Consider the following 26406-nt stretch of genomic DNA (forward strand, 5'->3'; position numbering starts at 1 on the left):
ATAATCCAAAAAAAAACTTGTATTTTGTCTATAAATTGTTCAATTTTACACAATAAACAGTCCGCGGTATCGCATTGTTTATTCCTAATCAGTTTCATGCCCTCGAGCGGGACACGTGTTAATTAAGCTCGCTTTGATCACGCGACGATCTTTTGATGACACTGATTAAGTTACAGTCAGCTATTATGATGACCCTGATTAAGAACTGACAGGATTATGCAATCAATAACTGTTTTATGATACTTAAATTGGGAAGAAAAGTCGTAAATCTCTTTGTTTTTAGCACGTTGGCGGCAAAGCTACATGTAGCCTTTATGGAAGAGATTATTGAAAACGGTCAATTAAATGATAATTATTTTAAAAGGTTGTAATCATTTAAGATCTAGATCGATTGTCACACATATTCTAAATTAAAATCAAAGAGCTATACTTCTTTGTTAAAATGTTGAATGCCTTTGCCGACCGACCGATGAAAATTGACCCGACTCCATATATTTTATATTGTGGATTTTTATCTATAAAATTAAATTTATTCCTTTAAGGATTCAATTTAATTATTAGATAAATAGATAAATGTTTAAGCTTTAGAATAATACCAAATTAGCTATAATCTAAATCACGATGACCTGGTTGATACTTATAATCTACGTATATAGTAGTTCACCTCAGGAACGCAATAAATTCACCTGCTGAACTATAGATGTGTATTACCTGTTAATGTATTTACCTCCCTTAGAAAGCTAGACGACATTTGCAGCAAATAAATACAAGCAAGTGAACATTGTTTATCTCTGAAAATTACACGTAATAGTATATTTTTGCATGAAACAGACGAATACCAATGTCATGGTGTATGTCCCGGACAAAAGGTAAAAATCCCGGAAATTTTAACTCAGAATCCCGGAAACGTTCTGAAAAATTATGGCATGTATGATATAGAATAAAGGTATTGGCGCACAAGTTTGGAGCACTGGAAAGCCATTGATCCCTTTTCTGTTTTAAACATTGCATTAAAACATAATATTTTTGGACTTCAAAAATTATGCATCATAAAAATCTGAAAAAGGGAAGTAATTCTAACTAAACTGAAGGCAACAAAGTTATTTCTATCTTGATAAGCATTATATGTAATGCTTAATAAATGGACCAAGTTTGAAAGAAATATCTTCATTATTTGTCAAGAAATATTACTTTTTGTGTCATAAGCCCGATCGGGCAATGTTACCAGCCTGATCAAAGCTGTCCAGATGTTGAAAAATCTGGCGTATCACATGTACAAGATTTGTTGTCTGTATATTATAATTGGACAACGATCGAATTCATGTGGGACTGTCAGAAAAATACCACAATTGATAAAAAGGAAAGAAACCAAAGAAATGGCAAACTGGAAGAGCAAAAGTGAGTATCAACTTGCTAAACATATTTTTTTTTTACTTTGAAGTCTTGAGGGTTAGAGAAGAAAAACTAACTAATACCACAATTTTCAGTAGTTCTGTTCAAAACAAAGTGCAAATGCTTGACAATGATAAATCGAGGGTTCGACGCAATAAGAGCGTATCTACATATAATAACTATATGTAGATATGCCCTTATTGCGTTGAACCCTCGAAATGTGATAAAAGATTCAAACTAGTCAAAATAATTGGACCGTCAGATTAACGGTTGTTTAATATTTGTGATGGGCAGTCTAATTCAGTGGAGATACTGGCCATATATAAAAGATTATCTCAATATTTTCTACGATCAAGTTCTAGCCAGGTACTGTAACTCAAAAGATAATTATGAAACATGAAACTCCGAGCAATATATTGTCATGTTCACTTAATAAAGTATACCAACAAAATCTGTAAGAAGACCCTTTGAACGTATGTTTGGGACAAACATTCAGACACTATATGCCACATATGCCTTTGACACTGAGGAAAACATAATGACATATCCAGTAATAAATGTTTTTTCGGACTCATAACTTATTAATTCCAAGTCCCATCACAGTGAAGAGTCTTATAAATCTCCGATAATGTTGTCTGAACATCGGCCGATAAGGTTGTTATTTTGTACACATTTTAGCTGAACCAAAATTCAGATTGTTTTGGCTTGTGGTACAATATAGGTGGCACTGACAGTCGGCAAATTATAGAACAATATTCAAGCCACTGAAACTTAACCAAAGCAATTTAATTTTACAGCCAGTGTGCATAATATTTATCATTTCGTAATTTTTCATTTCTAGTATGACAATGCCTGTCTTTTAAGACTCCATCTCTAGCCAATCAATATGCATATATGCAGGATGCAGACCTAAAGTAGTCATTGCATATCCTCATTTTAAAGCAGTTTTTATTCATGTTTAAATAATTAACATTATGCAATGGTCTTATGATATGATAATGTCAGCTGTGGTATATGTATATTTAATAATAAAAAATGTTTCCACAAGTCTATTTTTACTTCAAAATAGATACATACAAAAACACAAATAGCGCATATCCTTGGTGACTTTGAAAATGGCATTATTCATACAAGATACACATAAAGAAAACAACAGTATACTGAGATGATGAGATATAAACCATTTCAGAATAGGTCATTTGTGAGTGTGTATGCAATTTAAGCTTGCAAGCTTTTGTTTTCTGTGGTTTACAAAAAATAAAAAAATTGTATCCTTTTGGGTGTTTTATTTTTATTTATTTGGTCGACTGCTCAAAATTGGGACTTTTATTTTTATTTTTATTTGTCCCCCCCTCGACCCTAATTTTTTGAAAAATCTCCCGTAAACCAGAAAATAAAAAAATGTTGGCCTAAGAGCACGCTCGACTATTCGAAGCATTGATGGAAGTATGGGGTCAAAATATTACCAGAGATTTTCAGACAAAAAAGAAAAATAGTTAAGACAAACAATGTACCTGTATTTGTGGATTTGGATATGTCTTGCACTATATGGCAATGTGTGAACATGACGTTAAGCAAGTTTTCAAAGTTTTACAGCCATATTTCAAACAGTTTAGACAAAATATAGAATGGTATGCGAAACTTAACTAATTTCTATGTCAAAAAAAGCCATAACTGAGCCAAAGTCCTTGTCCTAGTTATGTAGTCTTGCCTACATATGTAGACTATGATGGTAAACAAGTGGTCAAAGTTTCAAAGTCATATGACAAACAGATTAGGCAAAATATGGACTGGTATGAAAAACTTAACTGATTTCCAAGCCCAAAAAGGGCCATAATTCCGCCAAAATAGTTGACAGAGTTACGTACAGATAGAGACTGTTATAATAAACAAGTGATAAAAGTTTCAAAGCCATATGTCAAACACTTTACACAAAATGTAAACTGGTATAAAAAACTTAACCAAGATTTCTAAGTTGAGGGGCCATAATTCAGCCAAAATCCTTGATGGAGTTATGTACTCTTGCCTCAAACTGGACATGGTGATGGTACACAAGTGTTGAAAGTTTCAAAGCTTTATCTAAAAAGACTTTGTCAAAATGTGGACTGGTACGAAAAATTTAACCAAGGTGTGACGCCGACGCTGACACCGACACCGTGGTGAGTAGGATAGCTCTACTTATTCTTCGAATAGTCATGCTAATAAAAATGCTACATCATGTGACTAGCTTTTGACCAATGAAAATGCTACACCATGTGACTACCTTTTGACCAATGGAAGAGCTACACCATGTGACTACCTTTGGACCAATAAAAATACTACACCATGTGGCTACCTTTTGACCAATGAAAATGCTACATCATGTGGCTACCTTTTGACCAATGAAAATGCTACATCATGTGACTACTTTCTGACCAATGAAAATACTAACCCATGTGACTATCTTTTGACAAATGAAAATGCTACACCATGTTACTAACTTTAGACCAGTCAAAATGCTACACCATGTGGCTACCTTTCAACCAATGAAATTACATCATGCGACAACTTTTTGACCAACGAAAATGCCATGCCATGTGGCTACCTTTCAACCAATGAAAATGCTACACCATGTGACTACCTTCTGGCCAGTGAAAATAACAGAATCCTGTATAAGGTCTTGAAACTCACCAACGATGATTTCCTCATCTGGAGCCATTGTTGTTGGCATAGCTGTTGTAGTAATTACTGTAAAATTGAGGAAAAGAAATGAACAGTTACTGTGTGATGAAGAGGTAAATATGGACTTGCATATTCACCATATTATCATACAGTAAGGATGAATATCACTTTGGTTAAGTCCACAGACTTGCATATTCACCAATATTATCATACAGTAAGGATGAATATCACTTTGGTTAAGTCCACAGACTTGCATATTCACCAATATTATCATACAGTAAGGATGAATATCACTTTGGTTAAGTCCACAGACTTGCATATTCACCATATTATCATACAGTAAGGATGAATATCACTTTGGTTAAGTCCACAGACTTGCATATTCACCAATATTATCATACAGTAAGGGCTTTATTTTATAACTCTGCACATAACAAAAAGAGACTGCTGAATGGATTATGCATTTATTGTAACCAGATATTATTGACTGGTGTTTGACAGATCTATATTTAGTATGGTGCACATATTTGTTTTAAGGAAAAGTTGTTAGTTCAAGTTTATTGACAAGAATATCACTTTTTGCAGTGAATATCACTTTTCAGGTACCTCAATGCTGACCAGTTATCGACCAATTAAGAGAAATTAACTTGTCAGAGAATAATTACAATTTATCTTCGGCCATAAGAGTTTTACTTGCACTTACTGGTGTGCTAGTTCAAAGGACAATTTACACCAACCATTTAAGAGTAAGTTAATATCTTACTTTACAGAATGCAAGTTATCAGAGATCAAATACACATGTATTTTATACAGGATATCCATCTTAAAGATTATGATATTATTCATTGTCCTTCAGATAGTTACTAAAACATATCAATGAAATATAAATTATCTGATAACTTCACAGACAAAAACATATAACTGCACTCATATTCAATTTCTACATAGGATGTGGGTTTTAAGCTTTTAATTTTTCTTTTTTAATTTCCCCCTCTGCTCCCAACCCACCCACACCTTGTTTCTGAGATAATTTGCAATTTAAATGGCCATGTTGTTTTGAGAAAATGTTTTGTTTCTCATAAGTGTGGGGAAATATGTAAGAGAGCCCTCTCTTAAGAATTTCTGAAATGTCCTGAATTCTAGACGATATTATAGATATATACAGATATTTTCATACCCATGGTGCAATTTGAACTATCTTCATCATACATATAACCATCTTGGCAGCTGCACATGAGTTCTGTGCTGCACACGAGCATCTCCATGCAGTCTCCGTTCTCAGTACAGTCACTTCCAAAACCCAGTCCTGAATTGTAGAAGAAAAAGAAAGATATTACTTCATTGCAGAAATTACTTTCTAACATTTTAAAAGGTATTTCATTTTCAAATGAACCTTTTTTCCCCTGAATATATTGCAACACAAAGCAAGTGAATGCTAGTTCTATTTTTCCATTCATATAATTATAACACATATTTTTGTCCAGATACATCTACAAGAAATTTAGAAAAAGATGGTCCAAACTGAATTACTTTAAAACACTTGTCATATATGACAACTTTTTTTTTTTCCTTGTCTATTCAAATTTTTCTGCAAAAAAGTTTGCAAAGTCAGTATCTATATATACATGGTATATCCAGATGTGCTTCTATTTCACTTTTCACAACAAGTCAAAGTCAATATTTCACAAATAGATAAAACAGGACCAACATTTAATGAAACAGAATCATGCGAGTACTTAAAGAGATAAAGTGCATTTCTTTCACTAAAATATTCTATTGTTTGATATCAACATTAAATGTAAGGAAATACCCAACAAATGTATTTATCTTGGCTACATATAAAAATATTATGTATAGCTAGACCCAATAAAAACTTAGGTAATTGCTTAGTTAAGTCTGTTATTTTGCCCTTTATGCATCTTCAATGTTGACTTCCATCTATATCGGAATCATATATGACTATTTCATAATTCCTAACAAATAATATTCCTACTCATTTTATCTTCAAAAGTTAAAATCTATGAATTATACCACTATAAAAAAATGGTCATTTTGGCCCAAACCACACAATTCCATACCCAAGAAATCAAGAAATAAAATGACTTTCACTGTATAACAGAGACTGGAATATTGTTGTCTGTTACATAAAAATGAGATTTTTATAACTACATTTAGCCTCCATTTTGTTAGAAACTTGAAAAAAAAAGAAAATTCTGAGTCTTAACAAGTACAAGAACAAGGATTCTCTGTTATGACTGGGGGTGCTTAGTTCTTATTAGCTATATGACAAAGTTAGAGGGACAGATTAAGGTACAAGGGATATGGATGCGATACCTTACCTCTTTGCAAATATAAGGCTTCTCTCTTTCCCAAGCTCTGCGTACAGAACAGATAGGGTAGAACCTGTACTGACCTCTCAGTTGCATGGAAGAGACTTGAGAGTATCTAAGAAATATCTAGTGCCATAACCAGAATCTGAACCAAGTTCTTCTGGATTGACAGACAAGTGTATTACAACTAGACCACTCAAGCCAGAAAAAAATGTCACCTTTATCACACTGACTTTTCGAAAACATACTTATTCTATAACCCTAGCATGAAATGTTTTTTGAACAAATTATATTGGTTAAACAGTCTTTTTCAGTAACATTAGAAAACAAAAACTTACTGTCAACACACACATCGCTGTTGAGGTACTTGGTAGCTGGGCACTGACATGTCTTGTTTATGCAGTCTGACTCTGGTACTAAACACTCAGTTCCGTTGTCACACTGGGCACCATTCAACTTTTCTGTTTTAATTTTGAACATTTTTTGTTTTAGTTATCTCAAAATATATACTTCTCCCTACAAATCTGTTTGAAATACAAGCAATTTGGAAACAAACAGAGGTAACAAAATCCCAATTCAATCTGTAGGCAGTCCAAGTTCAACATAATGCCTCTCGATATAACAGCAGAATGGGTTCCAAGATCATAAACTGAGATCAGGAACCAGTCAAAGAATGCTGCGATGCCGTTGGTCAATTTAAACGAACAGAACAGCAAAAAAATATTCTGGACTTTTCAGACTGGTCTTCAAAATTTAGTATATAATATTGAGAACCTAGTCTTCCAGAGAGCAGACAAGTTTGTTTGTTTGTTTGTTTTAGGTTTAACACCGTTATTCAACAGTATTTCAGTCATGTAACGGCGGGCAGTTAACCTAACCAGTGTTCCTGGATTCTGTACTGGTACAGACCTGTTATCCGCAAGTAACTACCAACTTCCCCACATAAATTATTAGAGGTGGAGGACGAATGATTTCAGACACAATGTCTTTCATCAAATCGTCACGGAGAACATATGCCCCGCCCAGGGATCGAACTCACGACCCCGCGATCTGTAGACCAACACTCTCCCTACTGAGCTAAGCGGGCAAGAGACACTTAAGTTTTCTATAACCGGATCAGTTTATACAGTAACTTTTCAATACACCTGAAAATTAATCCCTAAGCATTGTTTTTTTTTTAAAGTTTAACACAGATTCTGACACGAGTTCTGTTGACAGTACATGTACAGTCAGTCTACATGATCAGAGCTCCCTAATTACTTACAGGTATTAACATGGTCTCCACAAGTGTCTGACAAACTTTCTCACATGAAACACTGGTGGTGTATGAATGGATTTAGACCTATCATATTCAGTGTCAAACTTCATTGAGAACATGCTCCTGACCTGGCACAGGATTTGAGAGCGCCATTTTCTAAATCTAAGTCTTGCAGTCTTCAACCTGAGCCAACTGTACACGTTTAATCATCAGCATGGAAGTGCCAAAACAATCTCTCATTCATTGTGTAAAATAATCTTGTAATTATCAACTGTTATTCAAAGAACACCAGTATTTATACAGCTAAATTATCTCCTTGCAAAGACTTAACTTTGCCTTACCTAAACTGTCAGCCTTACCTAAACCTCTCCTGACTTTGATAAACCTCTCCAAACTTTTAGCCAACAAGAGCATTAATTTTGTGAAGGCTGCTATGGTGATTTAGTGTTTAAGTAACTTACTGTACACGCATGTTGTTCCAGACAGGTAGTTGTCTGGAGGGCACCGACAAGTCCCATCACAAATTAAACCACCCTCAGCACATTCATCAGGTCCATTACATTGTTCTCCAGGCCCTTTCACTTTAAAATTCAATAATCAGAGGTAATCTCCAAGACAGAAAGTTCATTATACACATCTTTTTTGGTAAACATCTCTACAATAATGAGGTAAAGTAGGTAGATATTTTATATTATTTTAATGATTTTTCACAAGCAGACTTTTGGAATTCACTTCTTGAAAACAACATCTCTCCAATTCATTTTTAAAGATATTCAGTACCACATTTTTCACACTTAAATAGTTGACTTTCAGCTACTGACTTTCAAAAATTCACCTCGAACAAATCTAATTGAATTAAACATATATTATGGTATTACTTGAGGTACATTCAAAATTAAATGTAACCTATAACAGTTATTTTTAAAATAACTTCCTACGGGAGTACACATTTATATTGCACAGGTATACATCATGCATGTACTGTTTTAAACCTAACACACGGTACTATTCATACACACAAACTGGTTATTATTATGTTTACACTGATATTATGAAGTGGTTGTCCATATTTTCTAAAAATGTTAATGTCAATCTGGCTCTGATATATCTTTAACATTGTTTATGTATATTTTCAAAGCCAACATCAATTTTATCCTATTTAATGTGCAACCAACTTCTCGATATTTAATTTTGCTAATGTTGAGTTACCAACTAGAGATGCTTTTGAGAAAAGGGCATGTCTCCCGCAACTGCCCAATGAAAAATGACTAGTTTCTCTGGATGGTCTTGACAAATGGATCCAATCAGTAATTCAAGGGCCATAATTCAAAAGTGCCTGGGCGGATTTGGCTAGTTATCGAACTTGGCCGAGGTCTTATGGTCAAACACATTTTGGTGAAGATCGGATGAGAAACGTTCGACTTAGAGTGCTGACAAGCTTTGTGACAGACAGACAGACTGGAGTAAATCAATATGTCTCCCACACCACTGTGTAGTGGGAGACATAATAACCCAAGGAAATCTCAATAAACTTACATTGATCACAGTTCTGATCGAAATTATCCACAAACGTTCCATTAGGGCACGTACAGGAGCCAGACACACATACGGAACCGGAATATGAGCACTGACCATCTGTTGTGCAGTTTTCTCCATCACCTAATTCTGAAATACATGTAAAGTTAATCATCTGCTGTAACATATTTACATCATCAATAAAGAAATGAAACCAAGACGAGAACATAATGCAACTTTGAGCATATTATGCAGGAACTTTATGAAAATACATGTATAATGCAGAAGCTATGAGAACATTATACAGAAGCAATATGGGATCATCAAACAAAAATTAGATAGAAATAACAGGAAGAGAAAAGTGGTCTTATAAGGCAAGTTTTATCATAGTGACCTTTATTCAAAGGTGAGCTTTAACGTATGTTTGACTGTAAAAAGCTACAAAGCAAAGTTTATACATTCTAACTTGATCAGATGGGTCCTATACAATACTCCTTCAACTCATGCACCCCCTCTTCCCACCCCTCCCATGCGCCCCCTCCACCCAGCCCCACCAAAAATAAAAGCAACAACAAAACATTATTAACACTTACTTATGAGGCAAGCATTGTTGTCAAAAAATCTGTCTTCAGGGCATAAACAACTTTGTATGGAACATTCTGCATTTTTTGTGTCACATTGTCCAGTTTCATTGCAATCTCCAGCATATTCCACCTCTGCAAAGTAAATTATATATATTTCCTTACATCTAGTCTGAATATACTGCTATTCATTTAAGGAATAATGTGTAGAAAAAGTGTGAGTACAACAGCCTTCCTTTTTGCAGCAGCCAGTGCCATAAATATGAAATTCTTGTGACATTTTGTATGAACTGATACTCTGTAAAGTCTAAAATACCTACTTGTTAGGCACGTTTCAGTAGACGCTTCATAGTAGTGTGTTGCTAAGCAACCACAAAGGTTGTTGAAGCAGGTGCTTGTTCCACATTCCTCATTGGCGTTACATGGAGAACCAAAGGCAATCACTGGAAATGAAGATATGGTACCATTTAATCATTTGATTACAAATTAAACAAAATTATATATCCAACTTCTATATAAATACTCAGAGATGGTACTTGAACAGCAACCCAAACATTCAAATTAAGTCATCTGTATACAATACGGTTAAATATTGTAATTATTTCAGATAGTTTGTACCTCCTAACAAAGTTAAAATATGAGTCCAAGACGCACATTTTGTGTCAGAAAGACACTGGTTTACAATTGTTTGTTTATGCTGGGCCTAGTGCAGTTTTTCGACATTTTTTCAACAGTATTTCAATTATGTGATGGCTGTCAATTAACCTCACCAGTGTTCCTTGATTCTGTACAAGTACAAACCTGTTCTCTGCAAGTAACTGCCAACTTCTCCTCAGGAATCAGAGGTTGAGGGCAAAATGAGGTTGAGGGCAAAATAATATTTCAGAAACAATGTTTTTTTTATCAATCGTAACGGAAAACATACACCTTGCTACCTGGGGCTCAAACTCATCGTCCTGAAATTCTTAGATCTGTGCTCTCCCTACTGAGCTAAGCAGGTGGACAGTTACGCACTTATGTGGACAATATTAGATAATGTCAAACTTTGTTTGCTCGAACTAGGACAATTTGTATGCCACACTTTTCTAAAACTCATTGTTATGTCCCAGCAAAATATCTATTTAATGTACGTTTTTTGACTGCTCCAAGTACCGACAACTCGAATAAATTTTGCTTGTCCCATCGACTTCAAACAAACCAAGTTTGACTGTATGTCAGAAACTTACCTGGGAGACATGATGTTCCAGACGGATAATATCTGTGAGGACATGCACATTTGTCTACATGACATTCAGCATTCGTAAACAGACAATGACTAGCATTGCTACAGGGCTCGTTCAGTCCAACCTCTGAAATTACATATTACATGATACAGAAATTTATTTCCAACTGGTTTAACAAACAAGAGGGCCGAGACTGCCCTAGGTTGCTCACCTGAGAAAGACACCATAACAGTGTAAACATGTTTGACCTTGTGATTTCATAGAAACAAATATTCTGACCAATTTTCATTAAGATTGGACCAAAAATGAGGTCTCTTAAGTGTAAACAAGTATTTTCTTCCATTTGACCTAGTGACCTAGTTTTTAAGCCAAGATGACCTACATTCGAACTAGACCTAGATTTGATCAAGGCAATCATTCTAACCAAATTTCATGAACCTCAACTGAAAAATACAGCCTCTATCACATACAAAACATTTTTCTTTGATTTGTCCTAGTGACCTAGTTTTTGACCCAAGATGACCAATATTCGAAGTTGACCTTAATTTCATCAAGGCTATCATTCTGACCAAATTTCATGAAAATCAACTGAAAAATAGTCTCTATTGCATACACAAGGTTTTTCTTTGATTTGACCTAGTGACCCTAGTTTTTTACCACAGATGACCCATATTCTAACTTCATCTAGAATTCATCAGGGCAATCATTCTGACTAAATTTTATGAATATCCAGTGTAAAATGCAGCCCCTATTGCATACACAAGGTTGTTCTTTGATTTGACCGGGTGACCTAGTTTTTGATCCTAGATGACCCATATTCAAATTCAACCTAGATTTCATCAAGACAAACATTCTGATCAAGTTTCATGAAGATCTGGTATAAAATGCAACCCCAATTGCATACACAAGTTTTTTCTTTGATTTGACCTAGTGACTTAGTTTTTGATCCCAGATGACCCATTTTCAAACTTGGCTAGATTTCATCAAGGTAATCATTCTGACCAAATTTCATTAAGATCAGTTGAAAAATACAGCCTCTAGCACATACACAAGGTTTTTTTTTTTATTTGACCTAGTGACCTTGTTTTTTAACCCAGATGATCCATTTTCCAACTTGACCTAGATTTTATAAAGGCAATCATTCTGACAAAAATTCATGAAGATCAATTGAAAAATACAGCCTCTATCTGATACACAAAGTTTTTCTTTGATTTGACCTAGTGACCTAGTTTTTGACCCCAGATGACCCATTTTCGAACTTGGCCTAGATTTCATCAAGGTAATCACTCTGACTAAAATTCATGAAGATCAAATGAAAAATACAGCCTTTATCGCATACACAAGGTCTTTCTTTGATTTGACCTTGTGACCTAGTTTTTGACCCCAGATGAAACATTTTCGAACTTGGCCTAGATTTGATCAAGATAATCATTATGACCAAATTTCATGAAGATCAGTTGAAAAATACAGCCTCTATCGCATACACAATCTAAATGTTGACAGACGACAGACAGACAGACGACGGACGCCGAACATCGAGCGATCACAAAAACTCACCTGAGCGGCTAAAAATTGATATTTGATTATTTAACTAAATTCTATCAATATTTATCCAAAACTAGAGATGCTTTTGAGAAAAGCGCATGTCTCCCACAACTGCCTAATCATCTAAATAGTAAGTCAGTCTTTATACACTGTTTACTTAATCCACATGTGCATGCGCTTTCTTGACACCAAAAGGACGCCTATACTACTAGTAGTATGGGCGCCGGTTTGGGGGCAAAACTGAGCAAGAAATCTGAGTGTTTTTGGTAATTCAAGGGCCATAATTCTGAAGTGCCTAGGCCGATTTGGCTAGTTATCGAACTTGGCCGAGCACTTATTGGCAGACATATTTTGTTGAAGTTTAGTGAAGATTGGATGAGAAATGTTCGACTTATAGTGCGGACAAACTTTGTGACAGACACACACACAGACTTGAGTAAATCAATATGTCTCCCACACCACTGTGTGGTGGGAGACATAATAACAGCATTCTGGGTAATTTAATAGGCCACAGTCAAATTCAACTACTGACTGGATTCCAACTTGCAACATTCCAGCCAAGTTCACACAATGATACCCCTTACAAACAGAAAATCTGAATTTTCCAAAAGCTTGTAATATGCCAGACCAAACGGTTTAAATCAGTATGAAATGAAAACAGATTAACATTCAAGTTTTTATATGTATTACCAGTCTATTCTAGTTCAACGATTAAGTTTGATTGGTTAAAGTCAAGTCTTCTAAAAAAAATTATAAAAATTTACTTCTGATGTTATATAATATCAATTATAACATATAATAAATGGCTTGCCGAATCATATTAGAACAGTTTAGCTTAAGTCTTTTGGACATCTGAAAACAGTTTTGACTTTTGACTGGTTAGCCTTTCAATAAGTGTACAGTCAAAACAAAACTTAATAGTTTAATTTCAAATAAATATAACAGAAATAAAAGTACTTACTTGGTTTACAAGAGACATCATAGTATGTATCATCAGGACAACGACACTCTATTATGTCACATATTGAACCTACTACGCCACATTCTTCTGTTGACCCACATATATCTCCATTGGCTTTCTCTGTATTTTCACAAAAAATAATTTAGTATAAATTCTAATACAGTCATACTTTATATATTTATTTTTCTTCCTGCAAGAAAAATATGTTATTCATCTTCATTGAAAAATCCATTTAAAGTTTATTAGTTTTTCGAGTATGCTTTGAGCATGAATATCGCTTGAACCTTCAGTTGTAATACTTCTGTAGTTGAGTTAAAGACAAAGAAAATCTCCTATATAAGTGACCCCCCCCCCCCCCCCCAAATACCAGACTTTTTAATCCCCAATATACAAGATCCTGTCTGGTCCAGTCTGTTAAGGGTCCATAAAACCCCTGTAGACTTGACATGTAGCCTAATTATTGTCAGAGAATCATAAATTTTATTGCCTACAGGTAAATTGGTTATTTCCTGTGTTTTGCATTTTATTAATTGAAATGCTGTTGTTTTTTTTTAGTCTTTTTTCAGCATGTACACAAAATTTTAATTGTTAAGATGCTAACTTTGATTGCTCAGTCATGTGAGTAATGTCCTGGCCAATTAAATTATAACTCTTACAGCAAAGCATTTCTCACTGTAAAATAATTATTCAAAACTTAATAAGAGAAATTACAAGTTTGTTTATTCAATGATTATGATCTTTTTATCAAAAGTAACAAAATAAAAAAAAATAAAAGATAATTGCTGGATTTTATTAGAAATTAAAGAAGCGTTCAGTTGCATTTTTAATAGATAGAGAAGGTATATAGACAGAAGGATGTTATATATTAAAAATGCTTAATTCCTCTTGTGTTGTTTAAATAATGTTAACTTTCTTTTATGTATAATAAAATCCAGCAATAAAGATATATCATTGTTCAAAATACACAATAATTTATTACTTCTAAAAGCTATGTGCCTGAATGCATTTTTTATATTTTTGATAATAATAAACAGCAATAATGAGATGTAATTGTTAAAAAACTTACTTTATTAAAAATATGATAAAACACTATTGTATCTTATCACTTTGTTTATTTAGCCCTAATTCAATCAAGCTTTCTAAACTCGTTATAAAAGGTGAGAACTGGTATGTTATAAAGGTGAGAAATATCACCTGCAATTTATTTACTGCACAGTAGCTATACAGTAGCTTATTATGATAAACAGAAGCAAGTCTACCAATGGTCCCGACTTGTGTATTGGCCCTTATCGCCAATACGCAGACCTTATCATCTCCATAGGCCACATACCAGGCATACCAGAATCAGTGTCTTTAACGACTTCAGAAAACTTTTAGTGTAAGAAAATGGATCAAGTCAATATCTCACCTTAAAACATTAGTGTGAAATTATTTTAATATCGGACCAGTAGTTTTTGACAAGAAGATTTTTTTTTTAAGTTTTCTCTTTATACATATTGGGAAATAGGCAGCCATGAAGAATCTTAACAATCTATTTTTAGCACTGGCAGCCCCTATATTTGAAGGCAAAGCTGATGGATGTACAATCAACAGATGCCTGGATGGTAAGTGGTCACAACAGCTTGCATTGAGCACTTTCTGCTCACGTGAGCTTACAAAAGAACAGTATTATATGAGCCGCACTATGAGAAAACAAACATAGTGCATTTGCGACCAGCATGGATCCAGACCAGCCTGCGCATCCATGCAGTCTGGTCAGGGTCCATGCTGTTCGCTAACAGTTTCTCTAATTGCGATAGGGTTTGAAAGCAAACAGCATGGATCCTGACCAATGCACTGGCTGGTCTGGATCAATGCTGGTAGCAAACACACTATGTCGGTTTTCTCATGGCGCGGCTCATATATACAGCTCCAACTAAAGATCTAGCTCAGTATACAGGAATAAAGAAGGAAATGATTACAATATCAGACATATTTACAGAAAACAAATTACAAAACAAGTCCAAGAAATCAGACAATTCATTTTCCATTGAAAAGTTAAGTAAAGAAAAGTCAAGTTAAAACTGAACAGAATTTTAAAGGCTTGTAAAACACTTACTATCTTCACAGCTGGCTGCTGCCAGATATTTGCTGGTAGGACAGAGACACGAGTTATCGATACAATCGGCATTCCCGGTTATACAGTCGCTGGCAACATTACACATAGTATTGTAGGGTTTCTCTGCAAGGTAAATAACAAGTATAACATTAGTTTAGGTTATACTAATATATTTCAGGTAGGGATCAAAGCTTGAAGCTTATCTAAATCCACCTCAAATCCACGTCCTTAAAAATAAGGGCTAGGGTCATATAAGAATGGATAGTTTAACCCCATGTGAATTCAAACCATGACTTCCAAATTATGGGGACAACACCTTCACCCTTCCCTTTTCTAGAACAGGAAAAATAAACAAACAATACTTATAATAATCTTCTGCAGAAAATATTAGATGGAGGCAAACTTAGCATTTACCCTCCTTCACCAGCTTCAACTCTGTTAAAACAATAATTTTAAAATCCCTGCTCCTTCATATTTTTTTCCAGTGTTTTCGAGTTACTACTGCTGAGTCCGTCCTGTCGATACAAATATCTACTAAACAATGTAGTTTATAAAGCACTTTAATAGGGTTTTCACTTGGAGCTCTAGTCTGCTCTGATGATGTAGTGTATTTAGGTAAAAAAAAAACGTGCATATTAAAATCAACCACTAATGCAATTATATCCACTGATGTCAAGTTACTGGTTCCCCTCAAATCCTTCTCTACATTATATTTAGGAACCAGTAACCATAGTTTGAACAATGCATATGTGCACAGTCTTCACTGCAGTTCACAACTGCAGTTTCAATTGAATTTTGGTTAGCATGTCCAAAATTTTATAACTTACTGATAAGACATTCGTCTTCTGATGGCTCATGGAAATAATTATCTCTACAGCCACATGTGTCAATGAGACATTTTCCATTTGATGTGATACACATTGAATCCTGGGTACAAGGCATATTGTAAGCAACCTCTGTGGAAAAAAGAAATAAAGCAAGTCAATTAAGGCAGTTTAAACAAGTCAATAAATGCAGTTCACACCAGTCAATAAAGTACTTTATACTAGTCAATTAATGTAGCTTAGTCAATGATGGTAGCTTACACCAGTAAATTAAGGCAGTTAACACCAGTTTATTAATGCAGATTACACCGGTAAATTAAGGCAGATTCTACCAGTCAATAAAGGCAGTTTACACCAGTCCATGAAGGTAGTTTACACCAGTCAATTAAAGTAGTTAACACCAGTTTATTAAGGCAGATTTCACCAGTCCATTAACACAGATTTACCAGTCAATAAAGGCAGCTTACACTAATCAATTTAAGCAGTTTACATCAGTCAGTCAATTAAGACAGTTAACACCACTTTATTAAGACAGATTACACCAGTCCATTAACACATATTTACCAGTCAATAAAGGTAGCTTACACCAGTCAATTAATGCAGATTACACCAGACAATTAAGATAAGATTACACCTTACAATTAAGGCACTTGTCACCAGTCAGTTATGGCAGCTTACACCAGTCAAATACGGCAGTTTACACTAGTCAATTGAGGCATACAAGTCATTTAATGCAGAACACACCAGTTAATTAAGATGGCTTACACCAGTCAATTAAGGCAGCTTAAACTGGCCAATTAAGGCAGGTTGCACCATTCAATTAAAGCAGTTTACACCAGTAAATTAATGCAGCTTACATCAGTAGATTAAGACAGCTTACACCAATAAATTAAGGCAGTTTAAACCAGTCAAGGCAGTTTAGACCATTCAATACAGGCAGCTTACACAAGTCAATATCAATACAGTTTACACCAGCTAATTCATGCAGTTTACAACAGTCAATTAAGACAGCTTACATCAGGCAATTAAAGAAGTGTACACAAGTACATTAATGCAGCTAACACCAGTCTATTAAGACAACTTACATCAGTCAATTAAAGCAGCATACACCAGTCAATTAAGACAGCTTACACCATTCAATTAAGACAGATTACACCAGTCAATTAAGAAAGTTTACAGTAGTCAATTAAGACAGCTTTCACAAGTCAATATCAAGACAGTTTACATCAGTCAATTAAGGCAGTTTAAACCAGTCAATTAAGGCTGTTAGGCTGTTTATACTAGTCAATTAAAGCAGTTTACACCAGTCAGTTCAGGCTGTATTCACTAGTCAATTAAGGCAGTCTATACCAGTCAATTAAGGGAGTTTACATCAGTCAATTTAAGCTGTTTATGATAGTCAATTAAGGCAGGTTTCACCAGTCATTCGAGATAGCTTACACCAGTCAATTAAGGCAGTTTAAAGATGATATTATAAACATCCATGGAGGTGCTTGAGAAGTGATATTTTTTGCCTTCTTTCATAGGAACATAAAAACCTTTTGCATATATTCATGAGCAAATCAGATTTCCATAAAGTCTAATTCTAGGTTTTCTTCTGGCTTAACCAAAAGCAACAAAAGACCAAAAATTTATTATCATTTTGTCAGATAAGGAATAAAATTTACCAAAAAAGAAAAAAAACACTTGAATACAACCTTTTCACACATGGACTCACATACCAGGTGTACCTCGATTAATACTTTCAAATGTTTCAGCAAAGGGACACTCGCCAACTCAAAATTGTTAATAATATTTTAAGCAGTGTTCTGCGTGTCTAGTAATATAAACGATCATTGTTATATTTTCACTAATGTCCACAAAGACAGCAAAATGGAAATTCGAAATGCTCCTAAATATTAAGCAGCCCAAAAACTACAATCAGCTTCCTACCATAAAGTCTTAAAAAGCAAATACAGCATTAGTCTGTTTATCAGGAAATAAAAAGTTGACGCTAATTATCCCAATCTGTACCGATTTCTAAACAGATAATCAGCTACAGACCCCCACAAAAAGTGATGTGATAAACAACAAAACTGCAGTTTCTGAGATAGTATACTTACTTGGATTACACGAAGTACCATTGTCGTATTTGTCACTTTCACATTTACAAACAGCATCACAGAATGCTCCGGTGATTTTACACTGATTAGTTGATACACAAGTCTCTCCATTATCCAGGCCTAGAAACAAATACAGTAAAACTTCAACTGACTATACACATTAAAATTTCAACTGACTATACGCAATAAAATTTTGACTGCCTATACACTGTAAAATGTCTTATGACTATACGCAGTAAAATGTAAATTGACTACACCTAGTAAAATGTCACATGACTATACAAAACAAAAATATCAGTTGACTTTACACAATAAAATTTCAGTTGACTATTAACAATAAAATTTCATTTGACTATACACAGTAAAATGTCAATAGGCTTTCAGTTAACTATATTTTATAAGAGCAAAAGGAAGAAGGTTTATAATTAAAGGGTTATTAATATACATGTAACAGTACCTAGACCTGGGAAGCTGTATTAAACTCCCATGGATTTTGCCAGGTCAGATCAAGGTTATAATATTAATATTATATTCACCTGGATGACACATTCCATCCTTGTAGTATGCGGCTTGTGCACAGCCACACGCACCATCTACACAAACAGCCTCGGCCGTCTTACACTGGAGCTCTGCATCCTCACAGCCCTGGTCTCCCTGCTCCAGCACTACAAAATATAAGCACAGGTTTTGAAGAAATATCAAAAATTTAGAGAACAGTTATATAAACAGTTATTTTAGCATTGAATTATTTCAAATACATCTTTTAGTATTCAAATCTGATTTTGAAAAGAATAAAAATCCTGAAGACTTTGTGGTGTTTATATCAATGTGACCAGTATAACATGAAATAGCTCCACAAAACAGATGCAAGCACATTTTTTTCTATAAATGTTTGACCATCCCCGCTACAGTATCTAGTCATACAGTATAGTATCTAAGAGTCTTGGCTAATCAAACTAAAAACAGTCAAACTTTATCCACTTGAACTCCACAGGACGGGTAAAATTTGTTCAAGTTATTGGTACTTCGAGCCATCGAAAAATATAGATTTACATAGGAATTTTGTCGGGACCTGATGATGAGTTTGAACAATGGGTAATGTTCGATTAATCAGATTTCGAGTGAACAAGGTTTTCATATAGAAATTTAATTAAAATCAGACAAGAAAAGAGGTAAAACTAATGGGCATTAGGCATTCTAAAATGCTTACTATTTATAGACCATAATTATTTTACAAATAAGTCAACATCATCCAAATTTAATCTTTAGGCAAATATAAAATGCCTTTAACTTTAATTTAAAAACTTAAGCATCACTATAAACATGAATATTGGCATACTAATCATGCAGGAATCTGTGTCAACATCGTAGTAATCTCCCATCTCGCATGTACAAATATCAGTCTGACTTCCGGTACATACTGCATCTGTTGTTGTACACAGCTGTACATCACTGCATTCACTCTTATATGGTATCACTGGATTAAACATTAAAACAATGTCATTTTAAATTTCAAAAATCTCATTATCTGTGTACAACAATTCAAGCAAAATTTTGAGAGAAAAAAAAATGCATTTAAACAAAAGCTAAATGAATGCTTTCATTGATGGTAAAACATAAGTGTCATTTCATAAGTAAAGGAGTTAGTTTCTATGAGCTTACTCTGCATGCATGTAGTTTCCATCAGTCGGTACATGGTAGGGCAAGTACAGTTCTCATCACAGACAGCTCCCTCATACAGACATTCAATGTTACTACCACATGCCATTCCATTGACTTTTTCTATAATAATAACAACATATATATATGTCAAATGCAAAGAGACAGTAAACACTTGAAAATATATCGAGTAATTTTCTCCATTTGAAAATATTTAAAAGATAACACACAACTGTCCATATTTTTCACTTTTTTTTCGACCCCCAGTAAACAGAACAGCTTGTTCCTTCATCTCTCTATCCTTTAAGTTTAAACTGGACAGAAGACAAACAATTAACTCGACAAACTGAATAACACAATTTACCCGGGAAACTGTACAACACAATTTACCAAATAAACTGTACAACACAATTTACCCGGGAAACTGTACAACACAATTTACCCAGGAAACTGTACAACACAATCTACCAAGTAAACTGTACAACACGATCTACCCAGGAAACTGTACAACACAATTTACCTGGGAAACTGTACAACACAATTTACCAAGTAAACTGTACAACACAATTTACCAAGTAAACTGTACAACACGATCTACCCAGGAAACTGTACAACACAATTTACCAAGTAAACTGTACAAACACAATTTACCAAATAAACTGTATAACACAATCTACCCAGGAAACTGTACAACACAATTTACCAAGTAAACTGTACAAACACAATTTACCAAATAAACTGTATAACACAATCTACCCAGGAAACTGTACAACACAATTTACCCAGGAAACTGTACAACACAATTTACCAAGTAAACTGTACAACACAATCTACCTGGGAAACTGTACAACACAATTTACCAAGTAAACTGTACAACACGATCTACCCAGGAAACTGTACAACACAATTTACCAAGTAAACTGTACAAACACAATTTACCAAATAAACTGTACAACACAATCTACCCAGGAAACTGTACAACACAATTTACCAAGTAAACTGTACAAACACAATTTACCAAATAAACTGTATAACACAATCTACCCAGGAAACTGTACAACACAATTTACCCAGGAAACTGTACAACACAATTTACCTGGGAATCTGTAGAACACAATTTACCCAGGAATCTGTACAACACAATTTACCAAGTAAACTGTACAACACGATCTACCCAGGAAACTGTACAACACAATTTACCAAGTAAACTGTACAAACACAATTTACCAAATAAACTGTATAACACAATCTACCCAGGAAACTGTACAACACAATTTACCCAGGAAACTGTACAACACAATTTACCAAGAAAACTGTACAACACAATCTACCCAGGAAACTGTACAACACAATTTACCAAGTAAACTGTACAACACGATCTACCCAGGAAACTGTACAACACAATTTACCAAGTAAACTGTACAAACACAATTTACCAAATAAACTGTATAACACAATCTACCCAGGAAACTGTACAACACAATTTACCAAGTAAACTGTACAAACACAATTTACCAAATAAACTGTATAACACAATCTACCCAGGAAACTGTACAACACAATTTACCCAGGAAACTGTACAACACAATTTACCAAGAAAACTGTACAACACAATTTACCAAGAAAACTGTACAACACAATCTACCCAGTAAACTGTACAGCACAATTTACCCAGGAAACTGTACAAACACAATTTACCAAGTAAACTGTACAACACAATTTACCAAGTAAACTGTACAACACAATCTACCCAGGAAACTGTACAGCACAATTTACCCAGGAAACTGTACAACACGATTTACCAAGTAAACTGTACAACACAATCTACCCAGGAAACTGTACAGCACAATTTACCAAGTAAACTGTAGAAAAATAATAAATCTACAGCCTATCCAGGAGGGAAAACATTTTAGATAAATTAAACACAGTCTGCAATAAAAAGGAAAATCTGAAACCAGTCTGTAATACTATAGAATATGTACTATTCACAATGGCAATTTTTGCTAATATTCCCAGAGAATGGCACAAACTTACAACGCTCACGAGTATAAATCAACTGCACTATGCAGCATGAGTTCTTAAAGTAGGTAAATATGTCTGTTTTCTATCAAATTGTCAAAGAAAAGTGATGCAAAAATTGTAAATACTACACTTGACAGAGGAATTCTCTGAACTGAGAAGACATGGGTTTTCATTATGCATATATTTTCATGATACAGCATTCCTATAAATAAATTGACTAATTTTTATTTATCAGTATTTTTTTTAAACATTTAATCACTGTTTTAGTAAGGTATGCATTTATTTTATTTCCCCCATGAACATATAATGTAGAAACCTACCTACCTGCCCCTGCCCTTGCCTATGCCCTTGCCCCCTACCTCTGCCACTGCCCGTATCCCACCCAACCCTATCTACCTACAACAATAGAACAGATCTACAAAAATAGAAAACTCACTGGCAAAACATTCATCTCCCATCTGGTAGTCAGTGTCTGCACAGTTGCACACACCAGAAATACACTGTGTATTTTTCACAGAACATCCTTCCACTGTCTTGCAGTCACCACCATTTGGTTTTTCTGTAAAATGTTAAATTTCATTTTATCATCTAAATTTTTGAAATTAAGTTATTTCCTGTCTTTAAACTTTACCTTGCTAAATTTCTAAAATGGACGGGTTCATCATTTAATTTGGGCAGTACCATCTATTATTTGAAGGGGTATTCACTGAAAATTTACTGACTGAAAAGCAAAACAGTGCAGACGATGATCAGCCTGCACTGAATGTACAGGCCGATCTTGGTCTGCACTGGCTGCCAAGGCAAAATTATTTGCTACCAGAAGGCTAAAGTTTAATACATTATCATGAACTGTTGAAAGATTTACTTTGACATTTCATAGAACTTACTGTCTTTGCACTCGCCCTCTTCTTCAAATGCTGTTTCAAGACAGCCACATTTGCTGTCCGCACTACATACTGCATTTTTAGTCGCACACTGATCAGCCTGTGTACAGTCTTCTCCATTTTCCTTCTCTGTTAATAACAATGTCACAGACATTACAGAGGATATTTTTTGTTCTAGTGTTAGATCAAGTACTTTTGAACAAGTGAGCACCACACGCAATATTTTTCTTAGTCACCAGACCTGGTGTTCAGGAGTTTGTGTGCGTGTGTTCTGGTTTAACACCCTTTTTTAAACAATATTTCAGTCATATAAACGACAGTGTGAACTTGTAGCAGTGAGCACAATGTCTAACTTTATAGTACTGCCTCACTGGAATATCATGCCATAGACATGTCACATTTTACCCCATCCAGTCACATTATATTGACACTGGGCTAACCAGTAATAGCACTATCCTCTTAATGCTCAGTGCCCAGCACTCTTTGGTATGAAGCGGCCAGGATAGAACCCATAACCTCCAACACTTGAAGCGGGTGCTCTACCACTAGGCTACCAAGGCTGTTTTGGTGTTAAGAGTGACAGGTATTTTGATCTTACTTGTAAAAGACAAAAAAATCCTTTTTTATATCATTTTTTTTCAATGCTTTTAACCAGTTTCCCATGTTGTAGTTACATACAAGTGAAAAATATTAAATATCTTTCACTCAGTGTATTTTCACTGTGAAGTTACCAGATATATTTCACGGTTATAATTCAATAATTCACTGGAAAAACATTTAATAACTATGTAAAGCATTGTTAACTTACTGAGATCACAAGACTCCTGTGTAGTATTCCCAAATTTGCCTTCAGGACACACACAATTTTCAGAGACACACACTGCATCCTTAAATGAGCATTCAGTACTCTCCTTACATGCTTCTCCATTTCCAGTCTCTGAAATTTATACCAAATGCTTAAAATATATAAATATGAAACAGATCTGAACCTCTCAGAAAACATATAGTAAATACATTACAGTAAAACCTGTCTTTAGCAGCCAGCCAAGGGAGTGGGGGAAAAGTGACTGCTTACAGCAGGTGGCTACTTAATGCAGGTAATTTATAGAATTAATGACAATTTTGGGAAATGAGACACTGGCTGCTTAAGACAGGTTGGCAGCTTAATAGAGGTGATCGCTAAAGCAGGTTTTACTGTATAATGAACACGGTTATTACAGGTTTTCGCTTAAATGGAAAAACTTTAAATGTCCCAGTTTTAGCCATTCTTTGCTCTTTGTTAAAAAAGGTGGTCATATGGAACATAGTGATAATTTCTGTGAAATCATTTTTATTCGCATAGGATGAATTTTCGCGTATTTCGTGTTTGAACCGATGAGCGAATTTAAGACCGCGCTAATATTATCTTTTAAATTTATTTTTTCATTTATAAATTGAAAATGCACGAATTAAAGCCTGCGCAGTCCTTTTTCATGTTTGCGCGAAATTATATGCCAGCGAATTTAAATGATTTCACAGTAATTATCTAATTTAAATAATACACTTTTTTAAAATCACTGTAAAACAATAGTGGCAAACTTTTAAAAAATATGCCATGCAGAGTAAAATCTGGTGAGAACCTCCTTTATGAATGAAGAATTTTCTCTGTGCTTTACTTACTATAACAGTTTAGTGTTTTTGATAAATTAAGTAGGTTGGTATGTAACTGTATAAGAAAACAGCCAGTTCTAGTTCTGTTTTTCCTCATTTTTTGGACATCATCATTGATGTAATCTGACCACAGCAATAAAATCTGGATAAGACATAATTTCAAGAAGCATTCATTCGGTATAATTAACCCTTACTCTGCTAAATTTCTACAATGAACTTGTCCATCTTTCAATTTGGACAGTACCATTACTTGTAAAAAGGGATGCTTACCAAAGGGATACTGACTGAATGGTGAACAGTGAAGATCATGATCAAACTGTACAGATGTGCAGGCTGATCATGATCTACACTGGTCGCAAAGGCAGGTTCAATCATGACCAGCATGATAAGGGTTAAAGTAAGTTGATAAACTTACACCGCAGCTGATACAAATCACACAAGTTTAGATTCCTTTTGAAAACCATAATACTTGTGGGGGACTAATTTTCATAAAACTCCTGGCAGTTCAATCCGCAATTTAAATCAAAACTAACAGATACAATTCAGATTTGTTTTAATTTTAGAAAGATGCAAACCACAGAATTCATATCCCTATGAAAGTGCTGTTTTGGCAACATCCAAAAATGTTGCATCTGAGAAATTAAAAGATATAGCAGTAACCAACAAACTTACTGTCACGGCAAATGTCTGCATCTGTGTCATGGAACTTGGTGCTAGGACAGAGGCAGGTTCTTGTGGCAGAGCTACATTCAGAAAACTTGGTCAAACAAGCTGCTGTCACACTACATGCAACCTCATAGGCAACCTCTGTAATGTAGAAGAATAAAAGATATGATTAAAGAAATGAGGGAAAAAAATTTACTGAGTTGTATGGTTTTTTTTTAAAGCAACTCATGTCTTCATATGAACACACAAATATTTGGTTTAAAGAAGCTCATACCTGAATATTGTAAAGTAGCTCATACCTGAATGTTTACACAAAAATATTTGGTTTAAAGAAGCTCATACCTGAATGTTTACACAAAAATATTTGGTTTAAAGCTCATACCTGAATGTTTACACAAAAATATTTGGTTTAAAGCTCACACCTGAATGTTTACACAAAATTATTTGGTTTAAAGCTCACATCTGAATGTTTACACAAAAATATTTGGTTTAAAGCCCATACCTGAATGTTTACACAAAAATATTTGGTTTTAAGTAGCCCATACCTAAAGGTTTACACAAAAATATTTGGTTGAAAGCTCACACCTGAATGTTTACACAAAAATATTTGGTTTAAAGCTCATACCTGAATGTTTACACAAAAATATTTGGTTTAAAGCTCACACCTGAATGTTTACACAAAAATATTTGGTTTAAAGAAGCTCATACCTGAATGTTTACACAAAAATATTTGGTATAAAGTTCACACCTAAATGTTTACACAAAAATATTTGGTTTAAAGAAGCTCATACCTGAATGTTTACACAAAAATATTTGGTTTAAAGCTCATATCTGAATGTCTGCCCAAAAATATTTGGTTTAAAGAAGCTCATACCTGAATGTTTACACAAAAATATTTGGTTTAAAGCTCATACCTGAATGTTTACACAAAAATATTTGGTTTAAAGAAGCTCATACCTGAATGTTTACACAAAAATATTTGGTTTAAAGCTCATATCTGAATGTTTACACAAAAATATTTGGTTTAAAGAAGCT

At 34.4% G+C, this 26406-nt stretch overlaps 1 protein-coding gene across 1 annotated transcript in view; it reads right to left on the minus strand.

Moving 5' to 3' along the window:
- Nucleotides 1-26406, minus strand: part of LOC123546328 (uncharacterized) — a 234024-nt gene that overhangs the window by 113378 nt on the left and 94240 nt on the right. The window contains exons 34-52 of the mRNA XM_053550673.1: nt 25378-25512; nt 23864-23992; nt 23059-23184; nt 22608-22730; nt 20153-20272; nt 19830-19967; nt 19027-19155; nt 18491-18610; nt 16392-16520; nt 15565-15687; nt 13467-13586; nt 10964-11086; nt 10058-10180; nt 9750-9872; nt 9178-9306; nt 8103-8222; nt 6722-6844; nt 5231-5359; nt 4063-4119 (exon numbers count right to left, since the gene is read on the minus strand). Coding sequence (XP_053406648.1) covers nt 4063-4119; nt 5231-5359; nt 6722-6844; nt 8103-8222; nt 9178-9306; nt 9750-9872; nt 10058-10180; nt 10964-11086; nt 13467-13586; nt 15565-15687; nt 16392-16520; nt 18491-18610; nt 19027-19155; nt 19830-19967; nt 20153-20272; nt 22608-22730; nt 23059-23184; nt 23864-23992; nt 25378-25512 — 2319 coding nt within the window. The remainder of the gene's footprint in view (nt 1-4062; nt 4120-5230; nt 5360-6721; nt 6845-8102; nt 8223-9177; nt 9307-9749; nt 9873-10057; nt 10181-10963; nt 11087-13466; nt 13587-15564; nt 15688-16391; nt 16521-18490; nt 18611-19026; nt 19156-19829; nt 19968-20152; nt 20273-22607; nt 22731-23058; nt 23185-23863; nt 23993-25377; nt 25513-26406) is intronic.

This window comes from Mercenaria mercenaria, chromosome 9, assembly GCF_021730395.1.
Source record: "Mercenaria mercenaria strain notata chromosome 9, MADL_Memer_1, whole genome shotgun sequence".
Taxonomy (NCBI): domain Eukaryota; kingdom Metazoa; phylum Mollusca; class Bivalvia; order Venerida; family Veneridae; genus Mercenaria; species Mercenaria mercenaria.